Source organism: Ciconia boyciana, chromosome 6 (assembly GCF_034638445.1).
Source record: "Ciconia boyciana chromosome 6, ASM3463844v1, whole genome shotgun sequence".
NCBI lineage: Eukaryota > Metazoa > Chordata > Aves > Ciconiiformes > Ciconiidae > Ciconia > Ciconia boyciana.
The window spans coordinates 45,544,650-45,572,237 of NC_132939.1; the positions used below are offsets into that span (position 1 = coordinate 45,544,650).

At 45.5% G+C, this 27,588-nt stretch overlaps 1 protein-coding gene across 8 annotated transcripts; it reads right to left on the minus strand.

The window, feature by feature from the left end:
* AREL1 (apoptosis resistant E3 ubiquitin protein ligase 1) lies at positions 1 to 27,571 on the minus strand. Of its 8 annotated transcripts, XR_012042892.1 has the most exons (22): positions 27,469 to 27,571; positions 22,695 to 22,955; positions 21,459 to 21,518; positions 20,573 to 20,799; positions 18,660 to 18,897; positions 17,497 to 17,666; positions 17,241 to 17,421; positions 16,267 to 16,514; positions 12,958 to 13,035; positions 12,292 to 12,433; positions 11,763 to 11,884; positions 9,908 to 9,983; positions 9,423 to 9,532; positions 8,719 to 8,898; positions 8,443 to 8,568; positions 8,117 to 8,246; positions 7,972 to 8,030; positions 7,703 to 7,792; positions 7,278 to 7,334; positions 6,537 to 6,712; positions 5,301 to 6,349; positions 1 to 1,728 (listed from the first exon to the last, which is right to left on the minus strand). XR_012042892.1 is itself a non-coding variant. In XM_072863636.1 (21 exons), the coding sequence occupies exons 3-21, from the start codon at positions 21,472 to 21,474 to the stop codon at positions 6,247 to 6,249; spliced, it is 2,499 nt and encodes an 832-aa protein (XP_072719737.1). In that variant the 5' UTR covers positions 21,475 to 21,518; positions 22,695 to 22,955; positions 27,469 to 27,571; the 3' UTR covers positions 3,169 to 6,246. The 8 variants fall into 8 exon arrangements, 7 of the variants coding, with proteins under 7 accessions (XP_072719737.1, XP_072719733.1, XP_072719735.1 ...); XM_072863636.1 differs by lacking the exon at positions 1 to 1,728 and having other exon boundaries at positions 3,169 to 6,349; positions 20,603 to 20,799; XM_072863632.1 differs by lacking the exon at positions 1 to 1,728 and having other exon boundaries at positions 3,169 to 6,349.
* Positions 27,572 to 27,588: the final 17 nt, after the last annotated feature.

Consider the following 27,588-nt stretch of genomic DNA (forward strand, 5'->3'; position numbering starts at 1 on the left):
ACTACAATTGCTACCAGTATATTGCATGTTGTTCCCAATACGAAAAGGCCTAGGAGAGGGAAGGCTGCGTACCCCTGCTGACTGCTCTAGTCATAGGCAAGGGAGAAGGGGCTGCCAGTTGCCCCTAAGTAGGAGTCCAAGTCTGTTCCACACCAGCAACAGAGGCCTCTGCAAATCTGAGCTAGTCTCGTAACAGCAAATCACTTCCCCAGACAAATCTGAACCCCCGGAGTTGGTTCCACCATCCTCCAAGAGGACTGCAGAGAATTGTATTTCCCTGTGTTTCTTCACCCACTGCCGTAAGCAACACTATCTCATCTCGGGGCAACCTCACACTTCAGCTACTGAAACACAAGAGAGCCCCAAGCAGCTGTTCCTTCTGGTAAGAGATGAGATTTCTATGATTACTCAGAAAATTGCATCAGTTTACAGGCCATCAGAATTATGTTAGCATAAATCCCTAAATTAAGGGGTGGGTATAGGCCAACACACTTCTTGCAGCTTATCAGAGAATTGCCTCAAGAGGGAGAGAAGAATTTGGTTTTGGCCACTGCAGAGTCACTCCCCCCAAAACCACCCAAACTCAGTCTGGCCTTCACATGCCTCAGAGAAAACTCTGGAGCAGCCTTAGGCCAATTCCAGTTTCTCCATCTCTCATATGGTGCAAGAGCTCCGCTTCCTTCGTCTGTCTTCATTGCAGCTTTATATCAAGGCTGAGAGGCTTGGCTCTGGGCCTCACTCCCCACTTCCAGCCCCGTGTGCAATTGCCCACGCCTCAACACACTTTGTAGCACGCCATCCCTGCAGAAGGGTAGCTGGAAAAGACTGATCAGGAATTTTGGGTGAACTTCAGCTACAGCTGTTTCATTTTACTGCAAAAAAAGTTATAGCAAATTATGTCTAAAAATGAACACATTCATGCAGTAACACCTCCCTTCTACAATCAAGTTTCAAGCTCTGGAGAGCAGAGATTAGGGTTTCTCACGTATTCAATGAAAAAAACAAACAAGGAAAGAATTTAAGGTGAAGATCCTAAAATCTCAGATTCTGCATCGTAAGGCCGAAGCCAAGACAGGCTGATGTTCTGGTGGACTTTGCTGTTTCCCGTAAGTGTTTTCCTTTTATAGTTCCCATAATCACATGTTCAAACTCTTTCTGCTGTCATGTGCCAGCTCAGTCAGATACAAGACGGTAGCAGAACAGCCAAAACCATACAAAACATAGTAATTCACTATGGGAACCAGGAGTTACAGCCTGGTCCAACTGACCAACTCAGCCATAATACTATGAAAGCAAGAAGAAATCTTATCCAAATCAAGCATCATTTCCCCATTTTCTCATTCAGGTATCTGAAGAAATTCCTTCTCTGTAGTTCTACAACTGAGGCAAACAGAAAGGTGATCAGAGGAACCAAATGCACAAAAATGCAGTTTCCCGAGCAGCACATCTTGGCACATCTCAGATCAAGTGGCCGTGTATGGAATCAAGGATCTTAAGACATCAGGCAACTCCTTGCTATTGCTGGACACACAAGCTGGGGCATGTAGGATTCCAGTATGAAGTGCATGGGCACGATTTCTCTCCCAGCCCCAAGTCCATGCCAGGTGCCAGGATAAATGGAGGCTGCGGAGTCAGCAACAGGTCACTGTCACCACTCCATCTCCAAGACATCACAAGAACCTGGTGATCAGGACGGACAATGTGGGCAGCCAGATGATATCACGCATCCTGCAAAGAGAGGCAGAAACTTTAGAACCTACTCCATGCTAAAGTAATCCAGCAAGCTGAGCTCTCTCCTTCACACCCAAACAAGACAGGGTTTCTGAAAACTCCAGCCTCAACTTGGCCCCTCTCCATGAGTAATACTGGTCATGGCATGTAAAGATATATCCACATGGTTTGCTGTGTGCATGCATTTTGCTCATGCCAGGTTTGCAGACAAAGTCACCCACCTTTTAGTGCCCTGACCCCAACTCCAGCAGCTCTAGACTCACAACCTCTGCATTTTCCAGGGGACAGTGGAACTTCAGTTTCTGGATTCTTCATAATGCTCACCACTGCTTTATCTAACCTCTGTCTCCTCCGAGTCCAGCATAAGACAACTTTGTCCCCATAAGAAAGCTTCTAAATAATACCATGACCCAGCACAATGCTACAGCGAGCATTGCTGCAGTCCCTGAGACTCACATACACTGCTCACTCTCTTCTTTACTAGTGCTCATGGCTTGAAAGCCAGAATCAAGGCTAGATGCTGGTTTCATAATACATGAGAACATCTACCTAGCTATATGGTGGAACACACACAGCCAGTCAGTGCTATGCTGGCTGAAGACGGGATAAATCTTTGTACAGCCCAGGGAAGATGGGCTAAATCTTTGTATAGCCCAGGAAACAGTGTGTTCATCATCTTACAGCAATGCTAATAGACACAGAATCATGTTGAAGAATCTTCTCAAGTTTTAAAGTTGTGATTTTAATCCTTAAGCTACAAAAAAAAATTCCAAGGAAAACCAGTGATAAATTGAATGCTTTTCATCAGAGCTGGGAACAGCTCAAGCTCAGAGAATCACAGAAGTTAGACACTGCCCCTGAAGGCAACAAGCTGTCAACTTACTAATTGCTCCGCTGTTTGTTAGCAGACACTTGCAGGTACATTGTTTCCACCGTGCAATCTGAAAACATTTTGTACAACTTAAAAAGGTGCAAAGGACTCAAATGCCCCCTCTTCTCCTGGCTTCATCTAACCCTCTTGACAGTACAGTGAAGTACAAGCTGCACAAATACCTGCATCCCAAAGAGTCAGGTAATACACAGTGAGGTGAAAAAGTAATTGCACCAACTGCATTATTAATTTACATAAAAGAGTCCTTAAAATACTTTCTGGCATTACCAGCTGCTTCAGCCCATTTTCCAGCCTACTGCAGAGAGACCTCTCAGTAGCTTGCGAGCCCCAGCCCAGAGTCCTGCCTCTTCCCAGAAGCTTACAGGTCCTGGGTTCAGCCAGGCATCCTGAAAGGCTGCAGGTGGAGAACCATCCTCTCCCCCCTGCAGCAGACCTCTGCGAGACACCCAAAGACCTGGAGAGGCCCCTCAACCACAGACAGCACTAACCAGTTTGATTCCCTCTGTACAGTCCCAAAAGAATACTGAGCTGAGAAGGCAGCATTTTTAAAATACTTTATTTATTATACAAACTATTTACAAAATCAGCTACTACAACCACAGGCTTCCAAATTTTGGCTGAACTCTGCCAGAAATTCACCAGAAGGAGCTAGGATTTGACCTGTATCATCCACAGCTCCTGGTTTCTAAAAACATGCAACATGGCCTGCAGGTGTAGGCTGAAGCCAGGACCTCTGCACCTCAAAGCAGCTTCAGGAAACATGGAACCTGTCTGAGATGATACCAGGATCCTAAAGATTTCTACAGAAGGGCCTCTATTAAGTGGGAATAAATAAAGGGTAAAAGAAAAGTAACGAGCCTCTGCCAGAAGTAATATATAGTATAGGTGACCAAAGCACATCCCCATTGCCAGTGTTAAGGGCAGCATTAAAAAGTGACTGCACTGGAAAAGGGTATAAAGCTAGAGACAAGTTTAGAAACATTGTGATGGATCTCAGAAACATGGGACCAGCTAGGGGCCTGTGGAAACAGTGGGGATGGGTTTAGTTGACTAAGAGCACCCATCACAGTCCTGACTGCACTTGTGTTAAGAAGAAAGTCCTTGGCATCTGCACAGCTGCTGGGATGCGTGGGGTGCTGGCTGCAATGCCATGCATTTAGGAGGTCTTTCCAGCAGAGGAAGACTGCCCAATGTCCAACTACTTTGTCCTCAGAATAAAAAAAGTCCAGCTCAAGAGAAGAAGGGAGAAGATTCCTGAGGAAGATGTCACTGGCAGAGTTGGCCCATAGCTACAAGGCTGGAAACATCCTCACCAGGTAAGACTGCAAGAGAAGGCTGCAACGTGGGAACAGCACCAAGCTATGCCTCCCAACAAACAGCAGTTAAGCCGAGCACTGCCACCTCCTCTCGGTCCCTGGAGAAAGCAGTGAAGTGGTGGCATGGAGAGCACAAGAGCTGTAACTCTACTGACCGTGGAAGTCATCTGCAGTGTAAATAAAATGATACCATACCCTCCACCCAAAAGAGGTCAGGACCTTGCAGAATGGAGCCTGCATTAAAAAAGGGCGAACAGCCACTACTAAAGTGATCTGTCAGAGCGCAACAGCGGCAACTCTCAAGCTGGCAGCCTCCCAGCACCTCAGTGCCAGTGAGGGAATGAATTCACAAGGCAAAGAAATCCCCCTGAGTAGTCTCAATGCTCAGCTGGATGCTTTTTGGCACCAAAATGGCTTATTTTTTTCTGTACAGAAGTAACACACTCAGCCCAAGAATGGCTAAGATGCTGCCTTAAAAACATTTTCTAGATGTAGAATGTTTCCGCTAAATTCCCAGTCAATTCAACTAAGCTATACTGGAAAAGCACACACAGTTATCTTAAAATATCTATACTGTGCAGAAGTCTGCCCAGATCAGCTTGAGGACAGCAGAAGGGGGATGAAGAGGATGATGCAACTTTTTATCTAATATGCTGTTCTAAAATTAGCTCAGGGATGCCAGTCTGAGACTCCATTCTGGAAGAAATCCAGCAATTCCATAAACCAGTGAAAGCTTACATTGCATGCAGTAGCAATACAGGTTTCTCACACTTTGACTCCTGCATGCCTTTGACTCCTGACCTGAACTAAGGGACTGTTGAGAACTTAAAGATCTTGAATTTTGCTTCACTGAAGAACTTATCAAGATTCCCAGATTCCCCTTCCCTTTATTTCCCTGAGAAGGGCTGAATGGACTGCCAGCAACAACACACCCCAATCCTAAGCTTACTTCTCATGCTGGTCTGCCCACTCCTCTCCCCACAAGCCAGACAATGGTGAGTGCAGGCTGTTGAGTGATCACTTGAGTGAAGTTCTAGTTAACATTTTGTGCTGGAAAGCCAGCAGCACTGAATAGAACAGGAGGAAAGGAGAGCTGAAGAAAGAAGGTAGGAAGATTGGGAGGACAGAAAGCCAGCTGCTCTCCAGGCACCAGCACCCCTTCTGGAAACTCTGCCTGAAATGCAGTAGAGAAAGAGAAGCCTCAGGCTGCTGCATGATAGAGGTAGAAGCCAAGACCCTGTGGGATGCCGGGGTGGAGTTACCATGTTCTGCCTGGTACCATCACCCCAACAACAAACGCAAGCCCAGTGCACACTGTAGCTGCTTACTGACCTGTCACTGTTACTACATAACATACATACCCTGAAGGTGAATGTGGGATAGGCATTGGTGCTCAGCATTGAGGGATCACACTCATGCCCATACTCTCTCTCCTGAGGAAGGGAAAAGAAGGCAAGGGCATGGGACAGCTTCCTGTGCAACGTCAACTGTCAGAAACATTCAATGGAGGACAAAATCCTCTTCCAGTTCATTTGCAGAGGCTCATTACCAGCCACTGCTGGAGAAGGATGCTTCTGCTGCTGGACCCTGGCGGAGGTAGTACAGAATCACTGTCAGGGCCAGCACTTGTGCTCTGATGAGATTGTTCTCCCCATTGGGTTACTCCCTCCAGTGGATACTGCCCATTTTTCTGTGTGGCACAGGCAACAGCAGCATCCAGAGCAAGATGGAAAAGGAGAATCAGAAACCCTTCTGGGTCAGGTGCTGAAAGGATGGACAACCCTATACTCTTCATGAGTCAGAGTTAGCTGAGCTATCGGGGAGCATAACTGGGGGAGTTGAGCCAAGACATGGAAAGTTACTAAGGCTTCCCATGAGCCAGGTTTCCAGCAGAGCTCCATGCTGGTCTTCCCTCTTCCTCCCAGAGAGCTACGGTAACGGCAGCTCAGTAGATCTCCTGCACCTCACTGTAACTTCTGCTTATGAACTTCATCTTCTCACAGAAGGACGGGTGTACAGGGTGCAGGGAAATCAAGTGCAATATCTCCTTGATGAATGCACCACAGTCCTTTTGCTGTTTCACACGGAACCAAAGAGAGAATGAGGGAAAGGGAAAAGATGAGCTCTTGATGACATATTTGGGATATGGAAAGGCCATGTGACATCTTCTGGATGACAAATTCCTTTACATGGAGTCTTTGCTCTGCCTCCATTGCCCATGTGAAGGAAAGGAGAACAAGCAGAGGATTGAACCTGGGTCTTGCCACGAAGAGCCAGGAGGCTAAGTGGTCTCCTGGAAAGGGGAAATCACAGCATGCCAAAGCCCTCACAACCTTCGCTGATAGCTAGCTGCAGCATCTTGTGCACTTCTTCATAGGAGTCATAAGTAGGGAGGCACAGCTGGTTAAAACTGTAAAACAAAAGAAAAATTCCATTCAGACTAGATCTGAGAGGGGACCATCCCCATCAGCTGCTTTTAGATGGGTTGACACAAGCATCACACACGTTACATGTCATACACTGCTTGCCTACCACAACTAGGTGGTGTCATTCCCAAAAGCACAATGCAGAAAGTCCTACCACCCCAGGATACTTGCCAAGTGTGGGCTGTCGGCAAAGTACTGTGAGTTGGAGCCGCAATGATCTGGAAAGATGGACAGAGTGCAGCAAACCCTCCTGGGGGCAGCTGGGAGGAGCCAGTTGTGAACTGCAAGAGCCTGGCCAGCTCTTCCTGCGTGAAACTGGAGACCACGGTCCAAAACCACCTCATGACCTGTAAGGAAACAGGAAAGGTAAAGCCAGGTCAGCCAAGCAAATCAAATAAGCATATAAGCAAGTTGCAAGAAGATCAGTCAACTGCCCTTGCAAGCAAACGCTCTACTAATAGATTTTTTTTGTTTTACCAGGGGGACACAGAGGCCAGTATTACATAGTTTCTCCTTATCAGTTAAGAGTTGTCCCACGCTACCACCTCCCACCAGTCCTTCCCCTTAAGGCAGAAAGGCTTCTGCTCTCCCCACAGAGATTTTATTTTCAGAAATACCTGCATAGGCAATGAGGTAGGTTTACAATGCAGAAGCTCATTTGCTTCTTGCACTATGCTAATCTTTTGCTTTTTCACATCCTCTAATACTTTTGCAGGAAGGTGGAACCATCCCAGCATTTACAGCTAGAAGCTTTTACTCACAATCTCTTTTCATCTTGGGTGTTTTGGCAGCTTTTGTTATTATTCTAAATGAAGCTGCTACCATTCCCATACTCCTCCCACAGGGAAAGGCAGGGAGGGATGGGAACAATTACAGGGTACAAATTTAGGCTACCACATCAGCAGTCTTTACCACAGCACTGAATTCCAAACACTCCACGTGGGCTGCAACCATGATCTTCAAGCATCCCTTAGAGAGAAGTATATCGCCATGAATGTCTTCAGTAGCAATAATTCCCACCAATTCCTCCTGATTCCCTGCTGAACTGTTCTTAATTAGTGCTTTGTTGGATTTTCTTAGAAAGACCACTGCTGCTGATTTTTTCCTGCTGGTAACTGATTAAGCATCATCTCTAGTCAGACAGGCTGAAGGATTTCTCTAGGGGGAAACATTATTTCATAATGCGTGCAGTCCTACTCCTGACCCCCAAGTCTTCCAGTTTGTCCTTCTGGAAGCCTAATTTCCAGCCAAAAAATCTATTCTCAGTTTAAGTTGTCTTCTGCTGTAGTTGGGATAACTGGTTTCAGCAAGCAGGAGGGAGAAACCCTTTCACTTACCTTCTCACGGAAGTGCCAAGATCCTCCTACCACTACAGCATGTGCTTTGAAGTCACAGACACTGATATCTCCAGTACCACACATAAGCAACTGAAAGGCAAGAGACTGCAGTCAGAAAGTCAGGAGCCCAGGAAACAGCTACTGTGCAAATTAAAAATGTTTAAAATGCTTAGAGAAGAAACATTTTGGCTTTATTCCAGATCCAGAAAGCACTTCATTTGTCAGAGAGGGGAAGTAAGGATAGAGATGCTTAGGGAGGCAGCAATTACCTCAAGCTCATTCTCATCAAAAATAGCCAGGAGGTTCTCAGGAACTAACTCGTTAAGACCTGAAAGAGAAGAGGGAAGAGGAGCAGCAAGTGCTATCCCCTGGGACATAAAGGCAGAAAGAAGCAGGGAGCAGATAGCATGTTACCTTTCAGGAAGTGATCCACCTCCTCCCTAACCTGATTAGCCAGCCTGTACTGCGCAAGCAGATTTAGATACAAGATTTTGTTTTCATTGGTCACTGGTACTTGAGCCCCTCCTGTCACCAGTTCCACCACCTGAAAACAGGAGAACACTTGACATGAGTGTGACCAGCAGCATTCCCCAAACCTGAACTCCCAACCAGAATAAAACCAAGCAAGGAGCTACTGCCCAGAGTAAGCTCAGTTCTCTGGGGCACACAGAGTTCTCTGCCTCCCCTGCTACAGGCAGAAGGGGTTAAACTGTCCCACCTTCAGGAACTGCCTCCCTCACCTTCTCCAGTTGTCCTGTTTTGCTATACTTCTCTTCAGCAAAGACCAGATCCATCTCACTCACATCATTGTTCAGTATAAAACAAACTTTGGATTTATAGAACTCTGGGTCATCTGTTTCAAAATACTGTGTGAAAGAAAAAGAAGGCAGGGACATGAAGGGAAGAAAAAAAACCCTATACATTGTTAACCAGGACTCTGGATCTGCTTCTACTACATCTACGTTCAATCTCTCCCCAGACCAATACAGGCTTCAGACAAGGCTGGGAAGCTTTACCTTGTAATGCATACGAAGTCCTATAATCTGAGCCAGGAAGGATCGGGTGAAGCGAGCTCGAACCAGTTGTTTGTACGCACCTCCCAGAGATGATTCATAAAGACACTTTCCTACTAGGCGGCCTGCAAATTCATACATTTTGAGTCGTAAGTATGTGGGACGCCCTGGATTTGGATGAACCTGCGAAGAGGAAGCAAAATGAAACATCCAAGTACCAGACAAGACCAGAACAAATGGAAGTATGGGACCAGTTCAAGTCACTGCATTTCTCAGGCTGCCCCAGAAGCTTTAGTGTAATATCCTCAAACCCAAGCAATAGAAATAAAACCCCTAAGCCTGCCTAGGAAGAATACAAAATGTTTCACATGCACAGGCCAGAAGCTGTATGAGAGCAGAAACGGATCCCGAAACATTCAGACCCAACAAAACCTCTAGACACTCTGATGCCACCTCCTCTTGCCCAGAAATCCAGCCTTCCCTGCTGACTGGCCATCCTCTGCTGTTCATCCAGGCAGTTCTTTGACACTTCAATGGGTTAAGATCATTAATCAAAGATTTGAGAAAGGCACTGGAAGTGACTGCAGGCAAGCTAAAGAATGGGTAAGGTTGCACACCACTTAATGAATTTAGCAGCAGCATTATTTAACTAGCAGCATGTCAATGCACACAGTTCTGGGCATTCAGCATGGGAACTGCAGACTCACCAAGGCCTGGTTGTTATCACTAAAGCGGGTAAAGAGTTGATTGGTGGTATCAAATAACGCCTTACAGATGAGCTCAAACCACTCTCTGCGTGGACCTCCCCAGTCCAGAGCTACAAGATAAAACACGCTTGGTCATCCATGGGTCATCAATTCAAGAGTTTCATACATGCTGTTCAGTATTACCTGACATGAGAGCTCATCACAGTGAACAGCTTCATAGCAAAAAAGCAGTAGACAGGGACTCCAGAACTCTAGGTTCTGCTCCCAAACGTAGTCCTAATATTTTTCATTTGGGCCTCAGGTCCCTATGTAAAGTAGGGATAGAATACCACCAGCAGGATAATTCACTAACATCTGTGAGAAAGTGAAAGGGCTGGAAAGCCACAAAGAATAGACATACTACAAGAAACCAGAATTTCCAACTAAAACTACTCCACTGTCATTCCTTTCACTTCCTCCTCAAATATATTCACAGGATAACTCACCTTCTTCATCCTGAAAAATCACTTCAAAGTTTTTGCTCCAGTCAGAAACAGAAAAATTTCGTGTTGCTTTAAAAGACTGGAAAAAAAAAAAGAAAATAGCAGCAGCTGTTACTGCTTGGCACCCCATAACCAATATGCAATCCTGCACATGTGGATGGGCAATTCAAGCAACACAAAACAGAAGAAACAGTCTACTACTCTAAAGTATAAAACTGAGAATTAGGAACTCCTAAGGTCTAATTCTTATTTGTCCAAAGCCACAGAAGCCAATTTCTCATTTTCTGTTATGAGACACATTATCCACAAATACAGCTCATCTTAAAACCAGTGTGAGGTCTTAGCACAGCACAGATGTATCCCTCTCAAGGCTGCAGTACAGTATTGTTTAAAGTATTAAAATGCCTGTGGGAAGGAGCAATTTCTGTAAAGCACTGTCAGCCCACAAGTTACATTTAAAAAAGGAACATTTCAGAGAGCATTAGAAAATAGCTTGAAGGGTTCACTGAGTTCATACTCAAAGCAAGTCACGATGCAAAAAAAGTAACGAAATATTTCAAGTGTCTAGAACTTCCTGTGTCTCGATTCTGGATTCCAATTAAAGAAAATTTAAAAAGCTACACAGCAGTCCTCAGTGGTACAGTAGCAACCCTAAGTCATAGCTTTGGCTTAGCTTGTCTTCAAATAGGTTAGAGCATCACGCTAGTCACACCTCTGGGCTAAATACATTGGTCACATTCATTGTGCCTGTCAACCTTGGACACTAAAGCTTACATTTGTTATTATTATGGCACTTAATTTATTTTGTCTTACTAGGCTGTAACACCAGTGCTCATGACAGTGCAGGAATTTCCCAAATATCGGGGAAAAAAGTGTCATGGAAATACTGTTTAGAAGTGAAGTTATTTTGTAGCAAGCTATAAAGCAAAACATAATCTTGTAAACACTGCAAGCTCATACGTGCAGAAAATATTCCAAAACACAGATTTAATGACTCTAAATCAAGGGAAATCCCAGCCACTCCTCCTTTCCCTAGAAATGTTCTTTTCCATCTTTTTAACATTACTGTCATGAGACACGTGGAAACATTAAGTCAGGATAACTGCCTGCCCTGCGTACGCAGTATTTAGAGTGTCAGTTAAGAACTGTATTATATGAATGATTCTTTTTTAAATTTGATTTCAGAAACACATCAGCTCAGGTCAGCATCAGTGAAGACTTAACTCAAGGACTCTACAGAACATTTTATCACACTGAACCACTACTAGAAGCCTGTTGATGCAAGAGTTTCGTGTGTGCAGCTCAGGAATACCTGACTTGACAGCTTATCTCACTGAACGGCTCTGTACCAGGAAAACAGTAGGTAAAGGCTCAAAAGCTCTGGGTTCTGCTCCCAAATCTGGTCCGGGTAGACAGTCTCTCTCTGGGCCTCAGGTTCCAATGTAAAGTGGGGACAGAATAGCACTAGCAGATTTCCTGCTTGTACAGGCTATGCATGCATTTACCCTAGACATCACTCTCAGCCTGACCTACTCTGCGACGAGTTCCTTAAAAATTTATCAGAGCTGAACTTTCCTAATTACTTAAGAAATTGATCTGATCTGAATTGGCTGTAGAGAAGGAACACAGCATCCCACACAATACTAAACCTGAACGCAGAGGAGCTACCCTGAGATATTTTTTTTTTCTTTTTTCTTTTTCCCGTCTCAAGCTGTCTACTGGCAACTGTCTTGAAACAGAAGGACTAATCATTTTTAGCGTGGTTGTCCTAGCACATGCCAGTTTGGATTTAGGCACTGAGCAGAAGAAAAAAGATGGAGGAAGCATTGGGCTTAAGCGAAGTGACCTGTACACTCACCGACTCCAGCAGACAGTGGCGGCTGACCTTCAGCGTGACCTTCGAATGAGGTCTTTTCATATGCACCTGACGTAGCTCTCGCTGAAAGAAGTTCACTTTGTCCTGGAAGGTCTCCGAGCCTCCTGAGAATAGTGACAGTTTCAGTCAGGCCTAAGCTGTCAACACCTCAAACATCTATAAGGCATTCCTAAGACTAACTGCACAGGTCAGCTTTACAGCCCAAGGATGAGTTTACTACAGCAAAATTTGGAAACAGAACTCTAAAGGCAGTTTGCAGTTAGTCTTGCTGACATTCACATACTCACAGGTGCACTTTCAAAGAGCCTGACAGAAAAGCCAAACTGAAAAGAAACAGCTGGCATCATAAAATCCATTCATTGGAAGCACCAACAGGAACAGACCATGAGACTCCAGAAATCAGAGTTCTCATCACAGGTCATTCAGTGCTGACAATCTTCATTCCCAAGGGAAACTAGCAGACACAAGTGCTAACTTCCTGACTACTGTACCCACCTCACTGCCCCTTTACCTATGTTTTTATGCAGAGAGCGAATGAAAGTGGCTGCCAAGATGTTCCTCTCCTTGCAGCTTAGCTCCACAGGGGGTTGGATCCCATCATCCACCACCAGTGTCAGTAATTTGTGCACAGGGTCAGGACCAAGGTATGAAAACTAGCAGCAAAAAGATGCAAGAAAGGGTAAACTCATCATGCAGAAGGCACAGCATGTTCAGTAGACAGAGCAACACCACTTGTTCTCTAAGACTTTCTCTGCTCACCCATGCAGATGCAGTTAACAGGAACTATTAAAACTATTATAACTATTTCAAGCAGCCAGACTCCAGTTAGGAGGCTGCTTCAAACCTCACACCCTAGCCTAAGGACTTCAGTGGACACAATCACAGCACTTTAGCAAGGTTATGAGGAAAATAAACAAGAGAAATGCAAAAGAAATCAAGATTTTTGCCTACGATTGGGACAAAAGGCAGGAAGGAGTGATACAACAGGCTCCTATTCATAAATATTAGCAGAATTTAGGCACTGAGAGGGAATTCCAACGTCTGATTTTTACGCAACAAAATGTTGCTCTGTGGGTGGCAGCCCTTCTCTCCAAAAGCGAAAATCAGACCGTTATTCACAAGGACCACAAGCTAATAACACGGAGGTGCAGTGACAGCTACACAGAAAGAGGCTCACCTTTGTGCCAGGACACACTCTAAAGGTGAAAAGGCGCCATGGAATGATCTTCAGGTAGAATTCTTTCACTGAGAATTGCTGAGTAACCACAAGGAAAAGAAAACGTTAAAGGTCACACTTCTGTCAAGGGTTGTCCCTGAAACACGAGGCACAAGACAGATCCATAAGGCCAGACCTCCCTCCAACCCCACGGACAGGTTTCTGCAACATTTGGTGACATCTTCCTCTGGCACAATACATAAAAACCTTTAAAGCTGGACAGAACTGTAAGCAGCTTGTCAGTAAGACTTTACTGCATGCATTTATGACGCATGTGGGATACCAGCACGACACAGATTTTACAGCAGTAAGCCACTGTGTTCAGTAGAACATCACCACTCTAAGTGGAAGGTAATGTTAAGTACACTTGAGAGGCTGAATTCAGGACAAGATTGTAATGCATTGACAAAAAGGTTTTGGAAAAAGTCACACTGCCTAACAGAACTATTGCTACTACTCCTTAATTTTCAAAACCATTTCAAACAACTTTTAAAAAGTACTTGCAATTGCTAAATCCGGGAGATCTGCAGAAATTTCTTCTCAGTGTATTTCTGCCAGAACAAATAACTACTAACTGTGGAACTGTCGCCTTCTGGAGAGCAAGCTAAGATGAAATTTTAGCATCTTTAGACAAAACACAAAACCATTTCCTGCACAAGCCTGTTCTAGCTGCAATGACTGGAAAAAATGACGAGCAGCATTTCTCCAGAAACAAAGCAAATATGAACAGCAACCCCTTAAAGAAATAACAGCATAGTAACACCTATCTACTGTACAGGACAGATGCTCTAGATATATATAGAGATATCCAGGGATATGATTATGCAAGCATCAGAATTGCATTAACAACTTCGGCACCTAAAGGGAACCTGCAACAGTACCCACTTCTGGTGATCTCCTTTACCAGGTAATGTAATAGAAAAGAGTACAAAAGCCCAGAACAATACGCCAAGGATGAAATGATGCTGAGCTCAGGAGGACCCAGCACTCATTCCCAAAGTCAGTTCTTAGACCCACATGCAGCAGAGACAGAAATCTCTAGCAACACCCTTCATCCTATAATTGGTTCACGGCCCTCTTTCTTTCTTTGTCAGGAAAGCAATTCCTGGATTAGTCTTTCACTTTGATATTTATCGCTGCATTTTTCAGAATGCATTCAGATCAGTAGGTTAATCACAGAATCATAGAATACCAGGTTGGAAGGGACCTCAAGGATCATCTGATCCAACCTTTCCTGGCAAAAGCACAGTCTAGACAAGATGGCCCAGCACCCTGTCCAGTCGAATCTTAGAACTGTCCAATGTTGGGGAATGCACCACTTCCCTGGGGAGATTATTCCAATGGCTGATTGTTCTCTTTGTGAAAAATTTTCCTCTTGTGTCCAATTGGAATCTCCCCAGGAGTAACTTGTACCTACTACCCTTCATCTTTTCCATGTGACTCCTTGTAAAAAGGGAGTCTCCATCTTCTTTGTAGCAACCCCTTAAATACTGTAACATGGTGATAAGGTGTCCCCTAAGCCTTCTTTTCTCAAGGCTGAACAAACCCAGTTCTCTCAGCCTTTCCTCCTATGGCAGGCTTCCCAGTCCTTTTATCATCTTTGTGGCCCTTCTCTGGATCGTCTCCAGCCTGTCCGCATCTTTTTTGTGTAGCAGGGACCAAAACTGAACACAGTATTCCAGGTGTGGCCTGACAAGTGCCAAGTAGGATAACGACTTCTTTATCTCTGCTGGTCATGCCCTTGTTGATGCAATGCAGTATCCTGTTGCTTTCTTTGCCACAGCAGCACACTGTTTGCTCATATTGAGCTTGTTGTCCACCCTTTCCCAGGTCCCTTTCCACAGAGCTGCTCCCCAGCCAGGTAGATCCCAACCTGTGCTGCACTCCTGGATTATGTTTTCACAGGTGCAAGACCTTACATTTGTCTTTGTTAGGTTCTTGTTAGCCCACTCTTCCAAGCCTATCCAGGTCTTCCTGCAGGGTGGCTCTCTCTTCCGAAGCGTCCACTTCCCCACTCTGTTTGGTATCATCGGCAAACTTCATCAGGGTACACTTGATCCCATCATCCAGATCACTTATGAAGATATTAAACAGCGTTGGGCCCAATATCGATGCCTGGGGGACCCCACTTGTAACAGACTGCCAGTTTGAAAAGGAGCTATTTACCACCACCCTCTGTGTGCGGCCTGTCAGACAGTTCCCCACCCACCGCACAGATCACTTGTCTAGACCATAACGCATCAGTTTCTCTAGGAGAAGGCTGTGGGAAACCTTACTGAAAGCCTTGAAGAAATCCAGGTAGATAATGTCCACTGATTGCCCCACATCAATCAAGCAGCTTACTTTGTCGTAGAAGGCAATCAGGTTTGTCAAGCACGATTTGCCCTTGGTGAATCCGTGCTGGCTTTTCCAAATCACATGCTCCACTTGACTTGTGATAGCCCCCAGAAGGATTCATTCCATAACCTTCCCAGGAACTGAAGTAAGACTGATGGGCCTATAATTTCCTGGATCCTCCTTTAAGCCCTTCTTGTAGATGGGTGTGACATTAGCCTTCTTCCACTCTTCTGGGATGTTCCCCAATCTCCACGACTTCTCAAAGATTACAGAGAGCAGCCTTGCAACGATGTCAGCCAGCTCTCTTAACACCCTCAGGTGGATATTGTCAAAGTGAATTCAAATTTATCAGTAGATTTAGTGGAATTTTCTTTCTAGTTTCCCTGAATGCAATAATAAGGGGTAATAGTTTCTGTTAACATATTCTCACTATAAGAGAATCCTCAGTTTCTCTTGACTTGCTTGAATGCTGTTTCTTCTACTCATACGTTTACCCTTTGTTCTCTGACCTTTTTTTTTTCCTTTTCTTTTCCCTGAAACATTCAAGAAACAGGGCAAAGACACAAAATCTCCGAAGTGTCCTCCTCTAAGTTCTGATCTACAGGTATCATAAACTGAGAAAGGGAATTGCAGGTCTGACCTGACCAGAGCAAAGGAAAGGCAAACAGAGTATCTATTGAACAATCAGTGAGAAAATTCCCAGTAGGCTTTGGATCAGACCTAGAAAGACACATGGAGTCCTAAAACTTCAAGAAGTATTTTAACATTATTCTCAGTCATGAGCTCCACATTTGCTGTCTAGCCTTAGGCAAACCTTTTTTAACCAAATCTGAGGCACCTAAATCTGGAGCTAAGATACAGGGCACAAGGAAGCTCTTCAGTTGCAGTATACTTTAAACATGCACTCAAGAGTGGTAACTTTGTAATATCTACCTTAGGTGACACATAGCAGTACACTTTTTTAGGTTTCTTCACTTTCTCAGGGGTTTGGCTGTCAGAGGGAGAATCTTCATCTTCATCCTCAGTTGCAGTAGAAGGACGGCGCTGGGAGGAGCTCAGGTGCGTTGGTGGAAGTTGCCACTGAGTGTTGGTATAACTAGGAGCATCGTAAAGGTAAGCTTCAAAGTAAATACTGACACCTGAGGTGGACACATTGCGTTCTACAATGTTCTTCTCATTCTCTGAGGGAAATAGATACAAAAGAGTTGTGTAAATCTTAACCGAGACCAGAATCAAAAAGTAAAGAAACAACAGACCAGCACCAAATTAGTTACTATGATTTTAAGGAAAAGGCTACACATCCAAAGGAAAACCTGGTCAAGTGAAACTCTGATAAAGAGAACCCACGAGTAGGATGAAAAGGTTTCAAGACAGCAGTTTGTCTGTCCTGGCTTCAGACAGTGACTGGTTCAAGAAAAAAAGTAAAGGCATACAGAACCTCTGTCTCAGAGCACCAGCCTGAAGGCATAGGCACGTGACAGCCACACTGCAGACTGGCTCACTCCTGAAGAAACCAGGAATTATAAAATTGTAAAAAAGCACATACGTTACATGTAGTGTTCTTCATCCATATAGCTTAACATACAATACATGACTGTCTCACTTGGCTCAGATGACAAGTACTAGCAAGCAATAAAAACTGCCTAATTTCAGAGGTAAACCTCCTGAGATAGGTGAAAAAACACATGTGCTTTATCTGCTGATGGAACAAAGAGTACCAGCTTTCAGAGATCTTCTTGTCAGCAGCAAATTCATTTACCTTAGCATTTTTAAATGAATAGGCATTCCTTGAGCAATTAAGCAGGGCTAGCCTGCAGGGAAGCCACATTTAGCTCTGCTACACGAATGTGCAAAGCATCTTGTAACAGGACACCTGGAGAATGAATACTGAGTAGCTCTTGACTCACCACTTAAAACAATGATGTCAAAATCACCATTGCTTATGGGCTGGTTCTGGTAGGAGATGCAGGCATGGAAACACCCCCGACAGTGCAAGGTGAGTCGGAAGAACACTTCGCAAGTCTGCCGATTGGACACCACAGACTTCTCAAACACAACATCAGAGCTCTCTTCTTCTTGAGGACCCAGCTAAACAGAAAACAAATTAATAAAGGGGGCTCTCTTCACCTGAAGTGAAGCAGCAAGGGATGGGTTTGCACTCACCTCATGGATGGAGAGGCTGTAATTGTGCTCATCTATCAGGGACACAGAATTGCTGGTGGGATTGTCATACTCATCTCTGGGAACTATCTGCAGAGTGTGCTGCTGCCCACAGGTCAGCACCAGAGTGGAGAAATGGCAGACGATTTTGGTTTTGGAGGGAACCACCATCCCTGAAGCAGACAACAACAGTTCAGAGTCAAACAAATTCCAAGGTGAAGCTACAAAGAGCAAAGGAAAAGCAACTAGGGGCACAATACCCTTGAAAATTGATCAAATCTAAACACATTCTATACCCCTACATTCGAAAACCAAAACATGTGAGCTCTGAAATACATGGTGTGGTGCACAGGGTTTGCCTTGGGTCAGAAACTTAATACCGATAAAGCAAACCCAGTTGCTAGCCCTCTAAAGAATGTTCTTTCCTCCATTCTAACCTTCAAGAACTTGCTCCCACTGCAGATATAAAGTATAAGTTGGCTGACATCTAAGGAAACCTGCAAATTCAGCTTGCCAAACAAACTTTAGCCTGGAGGGTATCTGAGTTAAATCTGAGCTTCCTCTTTCTGAAGGCGTAACTTAGCAAGCTTTGTATCTATTCACAATGCAATGGAAGGGTACTTTCAATGAACATGTACCTGAAATAGAAAAGATGCAATTGGGTCAAAAAACAAAAGTAAAGGAAACAAATTTAAAATGGATAAAAAGGAAATGTTTTTAAAGAAGTGTATAATCAAAGGTAGCAAGTGCTCCAGGAGCTTAAAGGAAGAGAGTAGGGTATTCAAAACAGGAAAAGAGTCAAATCATGACAGCATTTCCAATTCGGATACAAGTAACTCAATACTTTCACAAAAGGCATTCTCTGACTACTAGATGGATCATGAAGAATTTGCTACAAAATGGAGAACACAACACACATGGTTAGGGAGTTTAAGCAGCACTAATGACTTATTCTGTAAGGCAGTTTCTATTTTGCCACATACTGGTAGTCACAAGTATGTTTTAGTCATGGGTCTATTGCTAGGATCTATACGTAGCAACAGGAGAATGGTGAAGGGTAACCCTTTTCCTGTCACCTACCTATTTTAGCTGGAAACACATTTACCTAACTGCCTCCAATACCCCCAAATCTAATTTGAATCATTACAGGGCCACTTAGACCTTACCTGGCTGGAACACCTTGTAGTAGGGGCTGTAGGCCACATTCAAGCCACCGAGTTTTACAGTGATCTCGTATCTTCCAGCCCTGCGCACAGTGAAGGCCACTTTCACCACATTGGAATTAGGCTCCTGAAGAACTTCCTGGGTTACAGGAATATCAATTGCTAGCTCCACATGACAGATGTGAACTCGCAGCCCCACAGGCCGGTGAGCAGGGAAGGGTTGCCCATTTTTATAGAATAACTGCATGGGAAATGAAGAAGTCCAGGTCAGCAAAAATATGCAGCGCACAGAGGAAGAGAAAGCAAGTCGCCTTGGGGAAACAAGGGCAAGAACCCCAGATCAGCAAAGGAAAAAAAATTAACAGCCAGCTCTGTCACACAGGCTGTGTTCTCCCAGGCGAACAGGGCTCAAGTGGGCATTGAACAACCTCATTCTCTTTTGTGCTGGGGTTCAAATGAGTGCCCTGAAAAGAACATGCCTCTAGGCATTTCTTCTCTGCACTGTTAGTACAATACCAGAACAGAAACCAAGAGAACCCACTACGAAAAGGTAAAAAGCAAAGCCACATCCTTTCAGAGAAACAAGAGGATCTTGTCCATTTGTACAGCTAAGCTCTGTAAAACCTCTCACCAATTTGTTATAGAAAACAGTGTGGAGATGATGCTGACCTAAGGAGCTGACCCAGTCTGTACTGATAAGAAGCATCAGCATGAAAACAACGTGTTAGATAAAATCACAGGCAGCTCAATCACCGATCTGCTGGACAATTTCAGAAGGTAACATACCTCGACCAGTACTTCCTTATAAGGAAAGAATTACACCTTGAAACCCTATGTGCATGGCTCTTCAAGAGCCAGTAGCTTATGGGCCAGATCCTGCCTGCCATCTGCAATCAGCCTGCAGTCAGCAAAAGGTTACTATTATTCCCTGTTTCTAAATAAGGGAGGGCGTGGGGCCTGAAGTAGAATGTATCTTGACTGTCAGTCAGAGAAACCAGTGCATGCAACAGCTAGTCTTGATGAATAAAGGGCTAAGCAAATGGGAGACAAGCATGAAGTGGAAGGGCACACTGCTGGAGCTGCCACAAGTGAGAGTCAGTAAGGTGAAGGGAATACATTTAAATTGCAGGAACAGAACAAGTCCCTTTCCCCTCAGCTCTTTTTCACTGCCTGCCCTGGAGTTAGAACTCCTCACTCACCCTCAGGCAGAAGGCTTTTCCTCGCCTTCCCGAGAGGGATGGGTACGGCAACCTAGCTGAACCTTTCTTCTTATTTTGATACCCTTCTGGGTGGGGAAGGTGGGGCAGAAAGGTGGGCACATAAGCCCAGCAAAACCTGTTCAAACTTTCTCCACATAGCTCCAAATTCTCAGTGTTCAGGCCCCTCACCCATCTTATTTGTATACTTGTCTCATTCCCCTAGACCCGGCCTTTTGGGATTGGAGGGAAACAAGAGTCCTTGGCAGGCTTTTCCAGGTCAGACAGAATAACACTCAATTTTGGAGGAACAGGGAGCAGCCATGAAGGTTTACAGCTCTTGGTTTGGTAAAATGCCCACTCCCACGCTCCCAACTTCCGCTGCACAACCAAAAGATAGCACCAAGTCTGCTGATGGCAAGGCTCAGCCCACTCACTTCCCAGTAAAGGAAGCAGTAGACAGGACAAGCCTGGTCTCCTCCGGCTCTTCAGAGGATTCTAAAGAGAGGGAAATAAGATTTTAAGGAGTGCAAACCTCAGATATGCACTTACAGAGTTCTGCAACACAGTTACAGGGGGCAGAAGACATAAACAGATAGCTCTCCTATTCCTAAGTTACATCCAGCTTGGCCCCAACAAAAAACATTTGAAGAGCCCATCCCTAACTCAGACCTCTGTTCCTGCCCCGAAAGCTGCATGGAAACAGAAATATTCCCTTACATGCACTCGGAAGGCCATGCTATGGCCCACCTCATAGGGGTCCTTCCAATCCCAGGAGATTTTGCAGGACCGGGGATCCAGGTAGTTGCCTCGCACGTAGTCATAAATAGTTCGCTCCCCTCGGCGTTCCCGGTCCTCATGCTGAAGGAAGCTGACTATACGTGCGGCAAGCTCAAAGAGGAACTTAATGGTGAAGAAGAAAGCTACCACAGATACCGTGATCCCACCTGCAGCAAGGAGAGAACAGAGGGTGGTTGCAGCAGCATAGCTGAGTCAGGCACCAAAATTCCCTCTGCATCAGCCCAAGATGCCTTTTATTAATGACATTCTATTCAACTGCAAATTAAGTGTTTAAGGCAGAAGCTATTGTGAGAACATTTATGGTTTGTGTTATGCTACAAGCAAGGTTAGAGAATAACAAGTCCCTTAAAACTCTGCAAATGACGGCAAACAGAGAAAATCAGTAAAGGTGGTACAGAGTCTCAAGTATGGCTAGCAGACATCCCAACAGAAGCATGGAATTCCTTTTGAGTTGCAAATTAGAACTACAGAGATTCCTTTAAAGGAAACAGTCATATAACTACACAACCCCTGCACATCACATGAAGACTGGATTAAGAAGCATCACAGAGGCAACAACCCTGCACTAGTTCTTGAAAGAAAAAGTAAGGGGATGGCTTAGGAATGAGGTCAATGGAAGGACTTTAGGAACAAAAAGAATGGTGGAGAGGCAAGTCTGCCAGGTGGAGGGCACAGTGCAGGGTGACAGTAACTTCATGTTTGTTAGGTAGACTCTGAACCAACATGAAAGCAGAGGCTTTCAAGAAACCCTTCTAAAGCCTATGGAGAGGTCAACAAATAGAGTGGCAGCCTTTCCTTCACTTACCAATAATGTAAAACATCAGGTCCCTTCGGTGAGACACACAGCCGAGGATCACAGCTGCATCTAGAACACAAAATAGGCCAAGTCCAGTCCAATGACCCTTCCTCACACACACTGGCCTAAAGTTAATCTACGATTCCTCAGACAAACACCTATGGATCATCTATCTTCCTCTCCAAGGACACCCCTAAAGCATTATTCTGTAGGACTGTGAAATATGCAAACAGCACAGCATGCTACAAGGAACAGTTCTCACTCCATCACAGGTTCCCATTCAGATTCAGGGATCTAAAGGAAGAACAACATATTATCCTCAGAAACCAGTGAGAGCGGGCTCTGGGTACTGCAAGAAGGAGCTACTTTTTGCAGGATCACCAAGTTTGACAGCAGCGGCCAAAAGCCACCCATCTAAACTCTCACACCTACTTGCTTCTGCAAGTCACAAAGTTAACTTCTAGTCTGCCATGAAAGCACATCACAGAGCCACCAGCAAAATGGACAGAAGCTGATCCTCAACCAGCAATCTTGGAAGAAAAAGCTATGGAATAAAAGTGTTGTGGACAAGACCATCCCCATTTGTTCAGAACAAACAAAATCCTTCTAGGGCAGAGCTGAATCCATTTTTTGCCCTGTAACTCTACTACGGAAAGTACGAATGCAACTGGAAAACAGTCCATCAGTATTTTCCTACTCAATTCTGCAAAGTGGACCCTCTCTGCTGAAACTCTCACTGATCAACACACAAGCTAAAACCTTCGTTTTGTACACTATTAAGATTACAGCAATTTTTAGAGACACCAATCTAGAATCAAGTTCTCACTGAGGGGAGTGCTAAACAAACATGTAGTAAAAGGACCACACCCAGAACAACAACATGCTGTTTGGTTGACAAGACATAGCTGACAGATGGAACAAGAGCAGCAGCAAGGAACGTGTGTGACAATTAGACAAACAATTTGGCATACACTAATTCATACAATATAGCTTGCCATGTCACCATTCAGTTAGTGAGAAGCTACATTGTGCATTCAAGCTGCTTTTTCTTTTTTTTTTTTAAACAAAAACAAAAGGGGAGTTATTCATCAGTCATCTCAGCAGCAGCAGCAGCGGACATCAGCATGCAGAAAGCTTAAATGAGGTATTTCCCCCCAACAATAGCCATGACTTTCCAGCCCAGCAAATCCCCTTTGCTGGCCTCTACAGATATTCCATTCCTCCAACCAAAGAGCAATCACATACCTTTACACAAGTGCCCATGTTCTAAAAGCCAAAAGGGGGGTACCCGTTGTTCAGCATCCTTCCTTTTTGTGCCCAGCACTGGGGCAAAGGTCAGCAAGAAGAGGCCATAGAGAAGATTATCACAGAAAGAGAAACTCCTGGAACTTGCATCACAGAGTTGCCGCTGAAAGGTGAGGACCTGAGCACAGCAATTTCTACCTCTTTGTTGAAAAGGGTGGTCCTACAATGCTGCTCCCTGTAGCTTGTTGTTTGCTAGCTTCCCTAGAAAAGGAAGAAAAGCAGAGAGAAAAGTTAGATCTCTCCATTGGTGTAGACAAATCTCACAAGTAGAAACATGTGAGAGGTGTAAGATGCAAGAGTATCACTAGACATCAAATACATAGGAGCGGTGCTATAAAGATATTGCTGTTGATGAGGTGCTAGGCTTCACCATATCCTCAACCTCCACCTGTCACAATCTCAATTCAAACTAGCAGGTTGAAGATGGAACAAAACACATCCTGCCTCCATAGGTTTCATCGGGCTCATGGGTTTCACGGAGCAGCCAAGAACCTGCGTGCTATTCATGAGGAGTGCTAAGGATCAGGTACCACTTCAAGCCTTCACACCCCACAAAATGCCATGTGCTATTCTTAAACTGATCTTGCCCAGATCTAGAGGGCTATTTATAGTCAAGCCTTAAAAAAAAAAAAAATCTTTGAAAGTTCTTGGACCCCAAAGCAAACTAGATATTTTTTTTGCTGCTGTTGTTTTAGGCGTTCAGGAAACCAGTATCCTCATAAGGCATTTCAGTTTCAGCAGCACTATCCAATAAATTACAGTTTACTGTCAGAATTGAGATAAAAAAATTAAAATCTAACAGCAAGGATTAATGCAGCCCACAAAAACCAGGACATATGCCAGAAGAAAAGCCACAGAGCCTACACAGTCAGTATCTACTCATTCAGAACACAGATTATGTAAAGGAGTGAGAATGAAATGAACAGACCCAGGCTCACCACAGCAGCTGTCTGTAAAGAGAGTCACCTCTTCTGGGGATGTAAGTGATGTGCTCATCCAGCCCGATATACCACCGCCTCAGCTGCCACCTCCTCCTTACTCCCCCTTCATCCACCTTCCTCTTCAGATGTCTCCTATTTCCCTCTATCCCAATAATCACACAGATCTGGCTGCCTTTGCACACTTCCACTAAGCTTTCTAACTCATATGAAAACCAACAGGTAAGTCCATGCAGAGCTCTTTGCACTGCAGAAGCAGCCAGACTCTCGCTGTCTTTTCCTCCTCCACATCTCAAGGAAAATCCCACCCATTCAGCTATTTTCTTCTTTCCTCTGCTTGAGCGAACAATGTTGCAGCCCCCAGGGCACAAGTTTTCATCCTCCTCCTAGATGACGCTTCAGGTTTCTAAACTCATATCTCTGTGCATTAAGAATCACAGACCTAGCAATTTCCTTGATATTTTAGTCCTTTCACAGTACATATCCAAGATGTCATTGAAACATATGGTCCTTAACACCCACTTGTCTGTGCTACAAATGCGTGGCTGAAACTCTGCTCCAGCTTGGCCTCGATGTGGAAGGTGTGTGGCTCCTCCCCACACAGCTGAGGAATTTCACAGAAACTTATCAATGTTTGGGAATCTATGAGATCTCCCTCTACCATCTTACAGAACCAGTCTCTTCCTTTCACCGAAAAAACATCAACACAAAACTGGCACCGTGGGTTCATCTACCCAAGGTATTTCTGCCTCAGTCCATACCTCTTTCCCTTCTGTAAAGCATACCACAAGTCACACAGCCTCCCTCTAGAAAGCATAAAAAGAGAAAGACACATCATTTCAACTACAGGGGGTTTTAAGTCAATTGAAGCCTGAGTCTCTTGATCTGAGTTGCAGAATTTCAGAGCTCGCTGGACACAGGGAATTGGTTATCTCCTTCAATCAGCACAGCAACTCCTCGTTTTATTCTCTCTACGTGAAGTGGTAAACAAGACACCAAGTCAGGTGGCCACCAGAGATGAAGCGGCTGTCATACAATCAACTTCTCTCTAGCATACACGCTGCCAGCAGCTTTAAGGATGCTCTTGCAGCTGGGATACACTGGGGTAAAGAACCTAGCTGCGAGTAGCTTGTATCCAAGATATGTTGCCACTCACTTATCAGAATGCAGATCTAAATTAAAATAGTGTCTGTGCTAAGAACTGCCAGCTAACCATCTGGGAAACGAACTCTGAAAATCAGCAATGTAAGGTGCCATCATAGCTAGGCTGGAAAAAAACCATGCTGAATTGTCCGACAGGTCTTAGTGATTTTGATCCAAGGACAGAGTAAGCAATGGTCTCCTGCCATCTGCAGGGAAAACGGGGATTTGGAAAGCTTCACCTTGGTTTGACTCAAGGAGAAGTACTGGCATAATCAGGATAGACAGCATGGAATCATAAAACAAACTATATTAGTGCCATTCCTTCTCTCGAGTCAGCAAGGAAAGAAAGGCCAGTGTAATGGAAATACATTTTGGTTGTATTACTGCTGCTGTGAAGCCAAAGAAACACAAGGCAAAGCTCGAGAAGGAAGCACAAGTGTAGCTGCACATACAAAAGGAACTATTACACAGTGATGGCATATTCATGTGGCTACAGCTACAAAGCCAGATGGGGACAGGCTATACAGAAGTGATTTACTGACGCCCTAAGAAATCCGTTGTGCCTCTTGGTTTTTTGGTGCACTGATAAATTTAACTTTCTTTCTTCTCACCCTTGACAAGTTCCAAAATTAAGAAGAAAGATGGGTTTAAAACATTTCTGCAGGTTGATGCTACCTCACCCAACCAAGATGAGAGAGCCCTTCATCTCCGAGCAGAACATCCTCTCGGCCCATATGCACAAATGTCCACCACCAACAGCCAGCGCATCTCATGCCACACACAAGACGACAATTCTCCTCTGAGTGAAAAGGCACAGCATTCTCTCACACGAAGTAAAGCGTGCACAAACCAACAAACAGGAATGCCCATGGGAACCTAACTTAAAAATACACCCACAGAAGACTGAAGAGTCATCTCAAAAGGCACTGAGCAGGCTCCAGTATCAGCTGTCAAGGACAAAAGCCACATCAATGGCCAGTGTCCATACAAAACAGTCATTCTCCTGTCAGGGCAGGAATCCAGCATATGCATTTACACACAAGCCAAATAAAATAGTGACAACAGGAAAAGAAACCACACATGGGAGACCTTTGCCAACTGCCCAAGTCTAAGGACTTTTCATCACAACTGAACCAGTACCAGGGCTGTGAACTCCTCGCATTCTCATCAAACACAGCAAGCCAGCCAGATGGCAACTTTCAGGCAGGTCTCATCTTGACACCAGATCTGCTTCCCAAGCCAGAACAACATGCAGCCACTTGCCACCCTACACACCGGTGGGGAGAGCAGATTGCCCCTTTCCTCCTCGATTATTTTCTTCACCCAGGTCACCTAAGCAGTACCACGGGAGCTGCCCCAACTGCATTTCCTCAACTAACAATTAAGCCTGGCACAATCACCCAGGCAGAAAGCTCAGCCGTGGTTTCCCTAACGAGCCCAATTCTCCTTTCAGTCTAATTTTCTTCCTCATTGTTGGAGCCTCAGTCACAGTTCTACTGAGGCCAGTGCTTCAGGAAGAAACTCCTGCATAGTACCTCACCGGCTGCATAGCTGTTTTTTCTGACCAGCAGGCCAGATAAAACTGGTTGCATTTGAAAGACTCCAACAGCTACAAGTTCTCACTAATCCCAGAAGCTTGCACGAGATAGGCCTCCCTGTTGTTACCTATCTCTGCATATGCACACCCTGCCCTGCACAGGGCACTAGAAACCAAGTGCCTGGGACCAGTCCAAGAACTTGAAGAATGCTTCCTTACATATGCAGAAAAGATATTTTGGGTCAGACTAGGCGATTATGGCTGCAGAAAGCACAGCTGAAGTTATGGTCATTTGCCAGGACTTCAGGTCGCAACTGTTGGTAAGAACTACGGGTAATGAGAACCTACTGCTTTTCATGAAGAAGTTCATGAGCTAGAGCGCAGCAAAGCCAGCATCACATTAATTCTTCAAAACACGCCAGCCCAGCAAGATTCGTAAAGGGGGCAGAAGACCTCCATAACCTCCCAGCTCTGCAAAACAGGAAAGGGGGGAAGGAGGGGAGCTGTGGTTCCCCCTCCAGCCCGCACCGGCTGTAGCTCGGCGAGGCCACCAAACCCCACGGCTTTCCCACAGGCGCCAGCCCCCCTCAACGCACCGGATGCGCCACCGATACACCGGCATTGCGTGCAGAGAGCACAGCTAAACCAAAAGGGAAAGCTAGAGACATTAGCAGACATTAGCTAGAAGGCCGCCGCGCTTCCCGCCACGGGGCGGGCAGAGCCAACACTTCCCGCTCGCCGGGAGCGCCGACCCCGACTGCCCCGGCCCTCCCGGGGCGGCTACCTGCCACCGGCAGAGCGGAGACGCCCGCCGCGGTAGCACCGGGCCTGCCAGAGGCAGCGGCCAGGCGGCCCCCAGCACAGGCACCCCGGGCCGGCAGCGGGTCCGCCCGCATCCCTCCCACTGCCACCCGCGGCCGGGCCGGACCACCGCCCCGCGGGGACGCCAGAGCGCGGGGAGCGGGCGGGGCGGCCGGGCTGCAGCTCCCTCGCCCCGGGAGCCCCGCCCGAGCCCTCCTCTCCTCTCCTCTCCTCTCCTCTCCTCTCCTGTCCTGTCCTGTCCCGAGGCGCGGGAGGGGGCAGGGAGTGCCGTTACCGAGGCCTCCGAGGGCTCCGGCGGCGGCCGCGGCGTCGGACCCGCTCCTGCGCGCGACCAGCACGGGCTCCCGCTGCCCCGTGCTGGCGGCCGGAAGTGACGCCACCCCCGGACCTTCCC

Coding starts and splice junctions, on each gene's coding strand:
- AREL1 (XM_072863632.1), bottom strand. Junction 17,422..17,496: donor ACAGCCTCTCCATCCATGAG/GTGAGTGCAAAC, acceptor TTTTCTGTTTAG/CTGGGTCCTCAAGAAGAAGA. Junction 9,533..9,907: donor GATTTTTCAGGATGAAGAAG/GTGAGTTATCCT, acceptor TTTATCTTGTAG/CTCTGGACTGGGGAGGTCCA.